Consider the following 12,951-nt stretch of genomic DNA (forward strand, 5'->3'; position numbering starts at 1 on the left):
TTGTCTTCATTGTTTTACCCTGCTGTTTCCGTACTTCTTGCAGCAAGCGCAGTTATTGATTTTGATCTTGCTTCCTTAACTTCCTGCTTATTGTTTTTACGATCTGATATGCCCTTACGACCTTACATTTGACGATCAACCCTTCGCGCATTCCGAGCAATTCTCATTCTAATACACATCTCATTTCTTGCAATCCTCTACGAAGATACCCACTTAACCCACTCATCCCACTTATCACAAGTCACTCCTGAACGCTGCGCTATGCCGTCGTCTCATACTCGCGATGCTTCCCGTGACCGGGAGCTCGTTCTCAGACACCAGTCGGTGCCCATGTGAGTCACTGTTTTTGAAAGTGCAAGACGAATTGCTTGAAATCGACAGCTAATCTTGGTAATGAAGGTGGGATAGCTCAGATCCCGAACGGGCACCTCCGCCGCTGCCATTGAACCCAAGTTCTACCAGCCCAGCGACAAAAGGCAATGTCTCACCAAATATCCAAGCTGTGGCAGCGAATTTTGCGGAGAAGATGAGAGAAAACGTACCCAGCCCATACACAACGAACCCAATGCCACCAAAGTCTTCGCCAGAAAAGTCGCTCATCAAAGGGCAATTTCACAAGCGGATGCAATCTTTGCAGAACGCAGACACCCGGTCTGAGTTTCTGAACTACCTAGAGAGTAGGTCACCGGAAAGACCTCTACGAGCATCAATTATGGACTCCACCACTCGACCAGAAGAAAAGAGTCCAACGAAGTCAACCGGTTCCTCGGACAGAGATTCAGACAAGGATGCCCCGAACCTGCTAATCTCAAATCGGTACCTCTCCAAACCTATTCTCGGAGAGAGCACCCCCCCTTCTGCCACGATGTTGGCTCTTCAGAATATGCAGCTGCCTGATGAGGGCGGACCTCAGCCTAAGCATGGCGAGTCCGACCCTTTTACAACACCGAAACGTCCAAGCGTCCACAGTCTCGAAACCCTGTCTACACAAATCATCAGTCTCACGGACATTGCCAGCAATCTCCAACGTGAAATGGCTCAATTGAGCCGACGAAGCAAAGACAATGCCACAGACTTGATCAGTCTTAAAGCCGCCACCAACGCTCGAGACGAAGATATTAGGAAAAGTCTCCGCGACCTGTCCTCAAGTTTGGCCGCAAAACTCCTAGACCCTGATACTGCCACAAGGTGGGATTTCAGTTCTTTCCTAGGTTCTGACCAGAATATTAACAACAGGGAATCGGATAGTTCGCCTCGATCGTCCAGGAAGAGTTTTTCTGCGCAACGGATGCCCAGTCCGAACCCTTTCGCTGCAGCGATGGAACGTGAACTATGCGTGTCCCCTACTCCCATATCTGACGGATCAGCCAGCATAGCATTGCTGGAGAAAGTCCTGCGAGAAATGGCCACCAAGGAAGGCCAAGAGAAGCTCCTGGACCTCGTTGATGAGATGAAGTCACGGCCCTTGGAAGACTCTTCCGACAGGCAATCGGACAGCACTATCGTAAAGATGCTGGAAGAAATCCTTAATTTGGTGAAAGAGGGCTCGGAAAGCAAAGCATTGGTCCGCTCACGGGCTGTTCCGCCGCAGAGGAGCGCCAGTTTCCATGCTACTGATTCTAAGATTATGGATCCCGAACAAGCATATGGACCGGACATGGAAATCATCCAGAACGAGAGTGGTCCCGTCGCCGAACGCCCAAACCAACAGCTAGACAATTCCATCGTGGAGGAAATGCTGGCAATAATGCAGCGCGTTAAGACCAGTGTCATTGAAGGCGGTGGGATGACCAATGAAGTCAAAGCGTTGGTCCGAGAATTGCGAGGTCAAGTTTTGGGAATGGGACGAGACCTTGCCCGAAAACTTGAGGAAATAGAGAATATTCGCTCTGCAGGGGACGACGAACCCAAGGCGCCCAGCAAAGACGAGATCGCTGCCATCGTCGAGCAAAGCCTTCAAGAGCTGAAGAACCAACTATCACAAATAATGAATGAGCATAGACAACATGCCTCAGCGTTGTCGGAGTTTCGATCAGCAATGGATGGCGCCGAGATCTATTCCATTGTGAAGAGAGTCGTTGAAGAGCACGCCATGTCCCAGCCTCAGGAACCCTGTCTTCAGAGAGACGAGATACTGGAAACGGTTAGGGAAGCTTGGGAGACGTACAAGCCCGAAATTGAACTTCAGAATTTTGGTCTTGAACGCGACGAGATTCTAGAGTGCTTGAGCGAAGGGCTCAAGGCATACCAGCCGCAACATGAACAAGCTGTGACTTATGATCAAGTTTTGGCCGCTGTTCAGGCAGGAGTTCAGAGTTTCGAGCAACCTCCAACAGTTACCAAAGACGAAATCGCCCAGACCATCCGTGAATGTCTGGAAGAACACACTCAGCAGACTGCCGATCGGCACCTTCGTCACGATGACCTGGCTGCTGTACGGGACGAGATACTTCAGGCAGTCACCGAATCATTTGCCTCCCAGAGCGCTCTGACCAGAGAAAGTTTAGATTCGGGTCTTGGTCGCGATGAGATATTGACTGCTCTGTCGGAAGGGCTGGAGACCCATTTCAACGCGGCCAAAGGAACAGAGCCAGTCCACATCACGAAGGACGATGTCGTCAACGCGATAAATGATGCGTTTGCTGCCCAAAACTCAGCCATTAGTACGAAGGTCGAGTTAGATATCTCGCGGGAAGAAATCTTGGCCGCAATTGCAGAGGGCCTGGAGAACCAAAACTCGATGATTAGGGAGATTGAGCTCAATAAGGAGGATTTGATGGAGGCAATATCGGCCGGCCTTCAAGAGGCCCTGAGCTCAGTGAATCTCAACGCCGGGGAGCAGGCTTTGGAACGTTTTCAGGAGCTCGTCCAGGAAATCAAAGACAATGTCCAACAGCAGGCTCCTGCCGGCGAGAAAGACACTGAGCAGGTGCTCGAAGCAATCAAGGACGGCCTAGCTGCTGTGAAACAAGAGGTCGAAGGATACGCTGCAACTGCCGTGGAAGCTTCCGGCAAACATGAAATCATGGACACGGTCAAGGAAGGATTCCGATTGCTCCACGCCGACATGGAAAAGACCATCGCGGATACTGCCCTAGCCAACAGCCGAGGGGGTAATCCGGACACTCCAGAACTTCTTGATGCTATGGAGAAGGAATTTGAGCACCTTCGGCAAACCTTGAGCTCTCTCCTTATTCGCACCAATGTCTCCAGCGACAAAGACGAGATTCTCGACGCCATTCGCGATGTATCGGAAAGCCAGAAGGCCCCAAGCGTAGACGACATCACCAATGTCATCAAGGAAGAGTTCGATAGTATTCGTGAGACTATGACCACGAGCCTTGTTCCCGCACAGCCCAAATCCGACAAGGACGAGATCGTCGCGGCTCTCCGTGAAAGCCTCGAAGCGTTTCGTGAAGAGAACAACCAACCTAAAGATAGCGGAGACAGTGTGTCATTCTCAACTGGTGAAGTCATTGAGGTCCTCAATGATGGCGTGGCTACAATTCGGGGTGACCTATCCAAACTTCTCGACAGGCCTGAGCAGGTTGATCATTCCGAACTTCTCGATACTCTGAAAGAAGGACTTAGCAGCCTGAAGGCGGATGTAGAATCATTGCGTCAGTCACAGGATGAGTCAAGGGAGCCTGAAGCTACCCGAGGCGGGGAATTGATGCTTGCAAATGAGCCGAATATCAGCAGCGACATCGAAGCTCTCAAAACCCTCATCACCGAGCTACAGATCAAGGTCGATGCCATAGAGTCTGCTCCGCGTGCACCGGAACCGTCGGAAGATGCCCTGAGAAAAGAGCATCTGGACGAGGTAATCGCCGGCCTACACGAACTCCAAAGCTCCGTAGCCGGTATTGTAGCTCGGGAAAATCCGGTGGATGACTCGACAGCGAAGAAGGAGGATACAGATGCCATTGAAACGCTACTGCGAAACACGAAATCCCAGCTTGATGAGTTGAAATTTCCAGCCCTAGACGAAATCGCTAAGGCGGAGCAGCTGGGTAGCCTCGAAGTCATCGTCCACGAGACAAAGGAAGCGATCACTGAACTTTCTGCTCGCATAGAAGCCGAAGGACCAACCAAGTCAGAGATTGGTACTCTGGAGACTCTTTTGAAGGATATGTGGATCGCTTTTGATGAGCTAAAGAGCAAAGGTTCGGAAGGCGAACCTGATGCTGAAAAGCTCGTCAAATCGGATTTGCAAACAGTGGAAGCCATGATATTCGAGGTGAAAACTCAGGTGGAAGAACTGAAGCTTCCTGACGTTGAGACACTACCAACAAAGACCGACATCCAGGATCTGTCAATGCTTGTGACTGACTTCAGAGAGAAAGTAGAAGCCGAAAACGAGTTGACGGCGCAAGGATTCGAAGCCAGAAAGGTCGAACACGCAGGGCTTGCGGAGAAGATTGATGAGGCGAGGGCCGTGGTCGAAGGACTCGGCGACGAGCTAAAGAGCAAGCTGGATGGCAGTTCCGAGGGACTTTCCGAGCTCAAGCAACTCTTGGAAGGCTTGGCTGCTTCTGCTGAAAGCTTTACGACCGTAGAAAGCATTCACGAACTCACAGAACTCATCAACCGGGAATTCGAGCGCGTTCGTGGTGAACAAGATGCGGGCAAGCTTGAAATGGAGGAACGTGACGCCGCTGCCCTGGTCAAACATGATGAGGTTCGAGCAGCCATCATTGTGGAGCTGGGTGCAAAAATTGACGAGAAACTCGGCGAAGTCATGGCCAAGTATGATGAAGTTCACACTTCAATCGGCTCGAAGTTCACTGAAACCGAGGAACGAGACAACGCGCACCTGGAAGCTATCACAACCACCAAGGCCCTTGCCGAAGACATAAAGCTCGTCATTGGTGCCATGGGCGATAGCGTCAACGAAACGTGTGAACGCATCAGCTTGGACACAAAGACTTTCTTCGAGAAGGTCGGCGAGTCCTACACCAAGATAGAGGAGATGCACAACGAGGTGAAGACGCACCACGAGCAAGCTCGGTCCGACTTCGAACGAGCAGTCGCTGCCACCGATCGCGTGGAGAGCCGGCTGCATGAGTTCCATCCGCAGGTCTTGGAGTCGATACAGGAAATTCTCTCCATCGTCGGAAAGCACTACGATCATTCTCAAAAGGCGACGGAGGATATCAAGATGGATCTTTCAATTCTTCCTTCGACAATCCCATCAATGCTTCCAGCTCTTCCACCACCTGAGCCGGAGAAGTACGATGACAGTCAGCTCCGCGAGAAACTAGACAACCTCTTGGAACATGCAAAGAACGACAAGGTGCAAGAGGTCCGCGACAAACTAGACAGCCTTTTGGAACATGCAAAGAACGACAAGGTGCAAGAGGCCCTCGACATTCTTGTTGAACGCGTGACCAACAATCAAGTGCATGAGAAGCTTGATCAATTGCTCAGTCAGACTACGAGTACCAATGCTCAAGTTTACGACAAGCTGAATGAGCTGCTCGACCATGCCACGAACACTAACGGGCCAGTTCATGAAAAGCTAGATACTCTTCTTGATCACGCGACAAATACTGACCAGTCAGTTACGCAGATGATGAAATTAGATGAGATGCATAAGGACATCATGGAGACCTCACGCAAGATGAACGAGATGTTTGCAGCTCAATCCGCCCTCGTGGCGGAGAATACAGAGCGCAGACGCCGGGAGGCCGAGGAAGCTGCAATTGCGCTGGAGAGAAGAAATGCGCAAAAAGAGCAGGTCGAAGCCGAAATCATCACTCTCAATGAAGAGAAGGACTCTCTTCTGAGTATAATCAATACACTGAAATCCGAAAAGGAAGAACTCGTCAAACAAAACACCAAGCTTAGCAAGGAGCTATCTAGCTTGGAGATGGCACTTGAGCTCCGTCACGAGGAGATGCAGGTCATGGAGGACCGTGCTGATACTCTCGAGAAACGAATTCTGGAGGGTGTTCTTGATCATGCTCGCACGGTTCTCCTCAGCCGCCCAAGGGGTCTACAAAGCTTGAACATGAAGAAGGCGCGTGGCTCTCGTTCCCGAGGACCTAGTGCCAGCAGTACCACTAGCACTGCCAAAGATTCCCGGAGTATCATTGGGAGCAGTGTTGGCATTGCATTGAAAAAGCGAACCTCGGCTTCACCTCAGTTGGTGTCGAACACTCCATCCAATACAAACAAGGAGCGAAGAATACTCAGCTTGAGCAATGTCACTGGCAATCGCGGCGTACCTGATCGATATGCGAGCTCGGGCAGTGGCTTTACAAATCTGAAGCGGAGTCATTCCGTGAAGTCCAACTACTCCATGCGAAAAGCCTCATGGGGCGGTCGAAGCTCGGTAGCTAACAAGGAGAACGAGAGTTTCCCAGAGGAAGACGAGAATCAGAGCGGAGACGAAAGTGATGCTGGTACTGAACGTAGGACCAGCTACACTGGAACATACACGGACAGTATGATGTACGGAACCGAGAGCGTCGTTTCCGCCGATCGACGAGTAAGCGCGGCCAGTTCCACGAACATGTCCGCTGCAGCCCCACGCTCCATTGCGGAAGACCCTGAAGATGGTGAACAACAAGAGGAGGAGCAAGGAACGGCGGACCAGGATGAGGACGATGCTCAGACGACCAAGGGGAATGAGTCGGCAGATGATCAGCAGAAAGGAGAGCCGGGCGAAGACGGGGATGGTCTCGTGTCAACAAAAATGGTACTCTATGGACAGCACAGTGACAGTGGACTCGGTGCTGAGATTGCAAGCGCAGTGGGCTAACTGGCTCCTCACTTGACCAGTCCCGCGACACTGGCTGCCTTGACTTGGTGAAAGAGTTTATCACCAGCGTGTCTTACGTGGGGGGAAGTGCGCTTATGTTGCTAGATAACCTGACACATTGGACCCTGCAACTTGGAGTTGCTTTTGATGTAGCCGTTCCTTTGTCTTTTCTTTTGTCCTTTCCTTTGTTAGACGTTCCTGATGTCTACTCACTATCTGCCAGACCCTGTACGAGAAGGGGGATGACAGATGCATGTTTACCCTCAGTAAATAGTTATGACGACTGATTCAATGAACTAAAAATACCTTACTTTAAGCCATGTCAATTTCCTTTTACAAGCTGCAAATGTTAGCAATACTGTAGTAACATTTAACAGGAGTCCATCGAGCCGTTGGTGCCTGACCAGAATGGTCACATGATGTACCAGCTGAGGCTCCCTATGATGAGTCAGCATTCCCAACACTTTCTGCCCCAACTATGAACAGCCTGACGGATCAGGCACCACAAGGCACGCGACCAACCGAGGCGCTTGTTGTATGGCTTTGCCTACATAATAATTATGCCATCCCCTCAGCTTTGCCCACTGCTGCTTCTTCTCCTGCATCATGGCTGATCTCGAGTTGGCCTGACCAACATCTACTTCTTATTTACAATCCCCCTTTCCTTCTTCACTCAGGACCTGTCTCGCCAGCTCAGTTTTAGTTCCCCTGATAGGGATTGGATTTAGCGAGTCCTCACCAGCTGGTCTGAGTCGGCAGACATAGCAAAAACCCCCAACTGGGGTCTATACGTCGGCATGATAGACCCTATTCCGCCGCCTCCAAGGTGGCTTCGAGACTTGGTAGAACCGTGGGCCGTACAACTTAACATCCCGGCCGTAACCGACCATGTCCATGAGATCATCGCCGCCTTCGCGTTCTACCAGTTCATCCATTCATACCTATCGCCGTGGTTGTCTCCGCGGCTATTCCCTCGCCATTACCCGAACCTCAATAAGCGGACCAAGCTCAACTGGGATGTCCATGTTGTGTCCTTGATACAAAGCGTTTTGATCAATGCGGTAGCTCTATGGGTGATGTTTACAGACAATGAGCGGAAGTCGATGAGTACCGCGGAGCGGGTTTATGGATACTCGGGGGCTTGCGCGTTCATATCGGCACTGGCGGCGGGCTACTTCATCTATGATCTGTACGTCAGTACTGTCTATGTGAAGATTTTTGGCATCGGAATGCTTTTCCATGCCGTCAGTGCCCTGTGGGTTTTCAGTCTTGGCTTCGTGAGTGGCTCGTTATTTCTGTCCTTGCCCGCATTTTGAATGCTTCGTTGGAGGGGCTGGTTTCGAAGCCGTAATGGGAAACTAATACACTGCAGAGGCCCTTTCTCCACTTCTACTCTCCGGTCTTCATCCTTTACGAGCTCTCTAGCCCCTTCCTCAACATCCACTGGTTCTTGGATAAAGTCAACATGACCGGTAGCAAACTGCAATGGTATAACGGCATGCTCCTGCTCATCGTGTTCTTTTGCTGCCGTCTCATATGGGGCACGTGGCAATCGGCCGCAGTGTACAAGGACATGTGGTACGCTCTCAAGCAGACCTGGTCTGCATCAGACTCCGCCGCGCTTAACCCCGTCGACATCACTGCGGACGTTTTCCAGATCCGCGATGGGTCCATGTGCGTCAATGAAGCCTGTGCGAGGGCTCAGGCAGAGATCTCCAAGTTCTCCAAATACACCGCCGGCGGTGTGCCCACCTGGCTGGTTGTGACGTACGTCGTCTCGAATGTCGTCCTCAATGGGCTCAACTACTACTGGTTCACCAAGATGATTGATGCGGTTGTCAAACGCTTCCGTGCGCCTGCGCCGGCGGGTAAGACGAAGGAAGAGGAGCTCAAGCAGGATGTCGTTATCGAGGCTGCTACCAAGCTGGAACAGGAGGAGGGAGCTTTCACCACTGGCGATTTGGCTAGCGAGAAGATTGCTTCTGCCGTCGATGTAGGGCCGAGCGAAGAGTTGCGGAAGAGGAATCCTAACGTGCCCACCGCAGCCCGCTCTTAGTTTTTCTGACTTGTAGACAGCCCACAGGGGGCATTTCTGCTGAGGATTGTGAGTCGTCATTGCTAGTAGTAGTAATTGGGTTGTACTGTTTACTGTCTGTTGGCTTTCCTTGTCTAAAGGTTGCATTGCTTAACGCAGCGGGAGGTATCTCGATTTGGTATGAGATTAATAGATTGTTATATTCAAATCACTTTAGCCGCATTGATCAGGTCTTTTTGCATCGTCTTAGTCATTCAGCTCTTGATAGTTACTTGATGTGCTTGATCTGATCGTCTTTATTAGCCTTACACAATCCGGAGACAGTCTGAACCATTAGTTCTATGAATCGGCATAATCACAAATAGAGAGAACTCGAGAAAAGAAACCATCCAGACCAAAACACCAAGAACGCGCCTCCTTCGACAGTCAAGGGATAATAGGAACGAATAAAACCCTAACCTATCGTGCTGCTGCTGCCTCCGGTTTGGCAAGCATGTATCGCACAGCCTCCCTGGCCACCTGCGTATCCCAAACACTCTCGGCTCCTCCTCTCCTGAATTCCGGCCCACTGCCATCCTCGCCGCCGCCGCGGGTTGCCTCGCCAAGGATGGTTTCCAAATCTCTGCGCTGAGAGTTGACCCAGCGCCGCAAGAAGGTGGCAGGGTCTTTACTTAGAGCGGTGTAGAAGGAGTGCTTGGCTCTCGAATGGGTTAGAGCTTGGACAATAAGGGCCAGCTGATCATCTAGAGCAGCAATTTGGCGCAATCCCGCTGTATATTGCGGGTTTTGGGTCAAGGCAAGCATTTTGGCACGTAGAGGGTCCTCCACTGCGACCTGAATGTCGTAGACCGTTGGCGTAGGGTCCTTGTGGAAATCCTCGTCGACGCGAATGGTGTAAGGAAGCTTGATCGGGTCTAGTGGGCTGGTGTGTGGCCCGATGCTTTCGGGGATCTGAGGGAAAAACATCTGGTCTCGTCCGAAGATCTAATGCAATCAATTAGTATGATTTCTCGTCGACATTGTTGAAGCATAGGACATACCGCTCGTAAGCGATGATCGCATCGTACTAGTCGCTTTTCCTCATCCTCTTGAAGTCCCATCGCTCGGATGTAGTCCCAAATACCTAGAACGATACCGCTTCGAGTCTCTTCTTCAACATCCAGCACCTCGGCCAGCTCCTTGCTTAACTTGTATCGTTCAGGGGCCTCGTCTCGGACTAAACTGATGGTGACGTTTAGATTCTCCTGAGACGCACGAGAGAACTGCAGGGAATCAAAATCAGCAGTTGGAGGAAGAGTGACAGCATTTGCCGGTAGCTGCGGCTTCGTCCAGCTAATAGTCTTGGTCTCCTCCGGGTTCGAAGATGGAGACTTGTCAAAATCAACAGTGATCGACTTGAAGAACTGCGAAAATCGCTGCTTTGGTCGTTTAGCAGCAGGTTTCTTCGCCTTCTCGGCATCTTGTCCATCGTGCTCCATAGTATCTCCGATCTCTTCAGCGTTCTCGCCTTCGTCTTCGCTGTCATCGGGCGCTGTAGGGTCGGTGTCATCATCCAGAAGCCGGCCCTCGATTCTCACTTTATAGCGACCGGAGCCAGGATTGCTTCCTGGGGCTGCTCCGTTCTGGCCTGCACCGGTCTGCCATGGCTGATTTTCCACAGTATTGGAAATCCAAATGCGCATTGTCCGATATTTCTTGACGGTTTTGCTGATCGAATCCTGAATATCCAGCCTCTTACGCACAATGGAGGCATCCAATCGCTTCTCTAGGTCACGAAGGCTCTTGTATTGCTGTACTCCTTCCCCGATGATCACGTCCTCGATGCCATCTGGGATATTCTTGTCGGTGGGCTTCCGACTGCGACGCTGAACGGCGTCGTTAGGATGCGGCATGTTGCGCTGAGGAGGGATGTACTGAGGCGGAACTGCGTGCTGTGGCATCGGTACAGGCATAGCAGGGCCTACTTGAATCAAACCGTGTTAGGAGACAATCTTGATTTTAAGGTTTGCCGGAATCAAGGGAGATGGGGCAAACCTACCTGGTGCTGGAGGCCCGCGACGAGGCGTGGCAGGAGACCGTTGGGCGGCCTGCGGAAAGCCACGGGCATAGTTGGGCTGCATATTCATTGGTATAGCGAAAGGGAGATACCAAATGCAGATAGCGCACTTCGAACGCAGTTGTTTGAAAATGAACGAAAGGATTTCTGGATGAGCATGGATGCCTTTGGTGGTACTGTCTCCGATGCGAAAGTCGCGATCCTTTTGCCGCGATAGCGCTATACCCTTTTTGGTCAATTTCTGCCAGAGAAGGAGGCAACGTAATTTTCCCTCTAGCGCAGCAAAGTTATATCAATACTTCTTACCCGGATGCAGCTACAATCATTGGAGAAGAAGCTGAAAATGGCCATTGGCAATATTCAATCAGGTCTAAGTACTACAAATGCAATTACAGAAAGCACCTCCAGCAGGAGTCATTTATCCCACAATCATGCTTCAATGCCATCATTTCCCAGAGATCACATTAAGAAGTAAGAGGTCAGGACAATCACTCCAGCAGTGATGCCTGGTTAGTGTACAGTCCCTCCACCACATTGCTAAGCTTCTCAATTGTTTCCAGAGCTGCATCATACGCCTGGTCACGCTCCGTCTCGTCGTAGACGATCAGGCAGCCAGCACCTTGATCCAAGACCCCGACGATTACCTTATCCAGGATCATCTGAGAAAGCTTCCTCTCCACCTGTTGCGTATCCAGGCCAACCATCTTCGCGATGTGGTCTAGCTCAACCCGGCTAAAGGGCTCAATGACCTTGATGAGATTCTGTTCCAGCATGGCGTCGTACAGTCTCCGGAGATGGTTACGGATGAAAACATCGCTTCCAAGTTCGTATCTGTAGTCTGAAAGAGCCTTCTCGTATTCTTCGAGAGAGCGATTGGCATGAGCACGAGCCACGGCCTTCATGGCCTCAAGTCGTGGGCTAGCGTACTTCTGCGCTTGCTTAGAACCCAGCAAATTGGTGACATCATCAACCAGGTTCAGCATGATTTTACACAACAGCATGTACTGAAGAGCAGCCGTTGCCAAGTCACTCTCATCAAGCGAGCTGTATCCCTCGAGCGCCTCAATGAAGTAGGAAAATGCCGTAGTGAAGTCTTTGTCCTCTGCATGTAGCATACCGCTTTGCATGTCCAGCCCAGCCTGAAGATGCGGAGGTGTGTAAACCGAAGCGGCCGATGTACGAGCAGCGGTCAAGGCGGCGCGTGCCTTGGCTTGGTTACCGAGCGCATGATACACCCTTGACTCTAACAGCTGCACCTCAACCAACATGAGTTTGTCATCCATGCGCTTCAGCTCACGCAGGAGAGAATTAATGAGGGTAAGGGCATCATAGTAAGATTGCTTCTGCATGTATATAGCCACCAGTCGGGTTTCGAGGTTCTGTCGGAGGAAGGACCGTCGTTCCGAGATGGCCCAGTCGATGCAGGACTTGATGACGGCGACTTGGATGTCGAGGGTATTCGGGATCTCACTGAACAGGTCAAGCAGTTGGCGGACTAGGACGACAGGTCAGCTACTCTGAGGAGTATTAACCCAGCTATCACCGTAGCCATCGACTTACCGAGCTTCGCAGTCTTTGCTTTGGCAAATGATGAGAAAGTATCACGACTGGTTTTGATGAGCTCTGCAATTTCCTGTGGCTTCTTCTCATCCCGATACAACTCCCCCAGTCCAATCAGAGCATTTTCATAGTCTCTCGACGAGCTCTCAGTCGAGCCTGGACCTTGCGAGAGGATGTCCTTGTAAATACTCTCAGCCTTGGAAGCATCTTTCTTCGCGAGAGCCCGAGCTTCGTCTATCCGCGCCGCTGTTGTCGACGAAGGCGCCATGATCGAACCGGTTGTGAGGGATGTAGTGGATGGATTATAGGTGGTAAACGGCTGAGAGAAATATTTCAGCAATAATGACAGCTTCAAAAGTCTAGAATAGCAACAAATCCGATGAGAACCTGATTGGGACGGGATTGAGGAGGTATTGGTATCTGTTATTGATGGGTGGTTCAGTTGCTATCGTCACACTTGGAGCTGGCCAGCAGCTTGGGCTGCTCTCACCGCCCGCGGCTTAACGAATCACCCGAAAAACAACCAGCAGAAAA

The 12,951-nt window shown here is 51.1% G+C and overlaps 4 protein-coding genes across 4 annotated transcripts, besides 1 other annotated feature; 2 read left to right on the top strand and 2 right to left on the bottom strand.

The window, feature by feature from the left end:
• Positions 1-261: 261 nt before the first annotated feature.
• NFIA_018380 (uncharacterized protein) lies at positions 262-6,766 on the top strand (the record flags this gene model as incomplete). The annotated part of the gene is made up of 2 exons (XM_001265033.1): positions 262-332; positions 400-6,766. 2 exons carry the CDS (start codon positions 262-264, stop codon positions 6,764-6,766), a joined length of 6,438 nt encoding a protein of 2,145 aa, XP_001265034.1.
• Positions 5,250-5,362: a microsatellite.
• A 797-nt stretch (positions 6,767-7,563) lies between the features above and the next one.
• NFIA_018390 (TLC domain-containing protein) lies at positions 7,564-8,822 on the top strand (the record flags this gene model as incomplete). Its single annotated transcript, XM_001265034.1, has 2 exons — positions 7,564-8,043; positions 8,139-8,822. 2 exons carry the CDS (start codon positions 7,564-7,566, stop codon positions 8,820-8,822), a joined length of 1,164 nt encoding a protein of 387 aa, XP_001265035.1.
• A 438-nt stretch (positions 8,823-9,260) lies between these two features.
• NFIA_018400 (SWIB/MDM2 domain-containing protein) lies at positions 9,261-10,927 on the bottom strand (the record flags this gene model as incomplete). The annotated part of the gene is made up of 3 exons (XM_001265035.1): positions 9,261-9,785; positions 9,842-10,761; positions 10,840-10,927. 3 exons carry the CDS (start codon positions 10,925-10,927, stop codon positions 9,261-9,263), a joined length of 1,533 nt encoding a protein of 510 aa, XP_001265036.1.
• A 418-nt stretch (positions 10,928-11,345) lies between these two features.
• NFIA_018410 (proteasome regulatory particle lid subunit RPN6) lies at positions 11,346-12,685 on the bottom strand (the record flags this gene model as incomplete). Its single annotated transcript, XM_001265036.1, has 2 exons — positions 11,346-12,352; positions 12,418-12,685. 2 exons carry the CDS (start codon positions 12,683-12,685, stop codon positions 11,346-11,348), a joined length of 1,275 nt encoding a protein of 424 aa, XP_001265037.1.
• Between the last annotated feature and the right edge of the window lie 266 nt (positions 12,686-12,951).

Source organism: Aspergillus fischeri, genomic scaffold (genome assembly GCF_000149645.3).
Source record: "Aspergillus fischeri NRRL 181 1099437636249 genomic scaffold, whole genome shotgun sequence".
Classification (NCBI taxonomy): Eukaryota; Fungi; Ascomycota; class Eurotiomycetes; order Eurotiales; family Aspergillaceae; genus Aspergillus; species Aspergillus fischeri.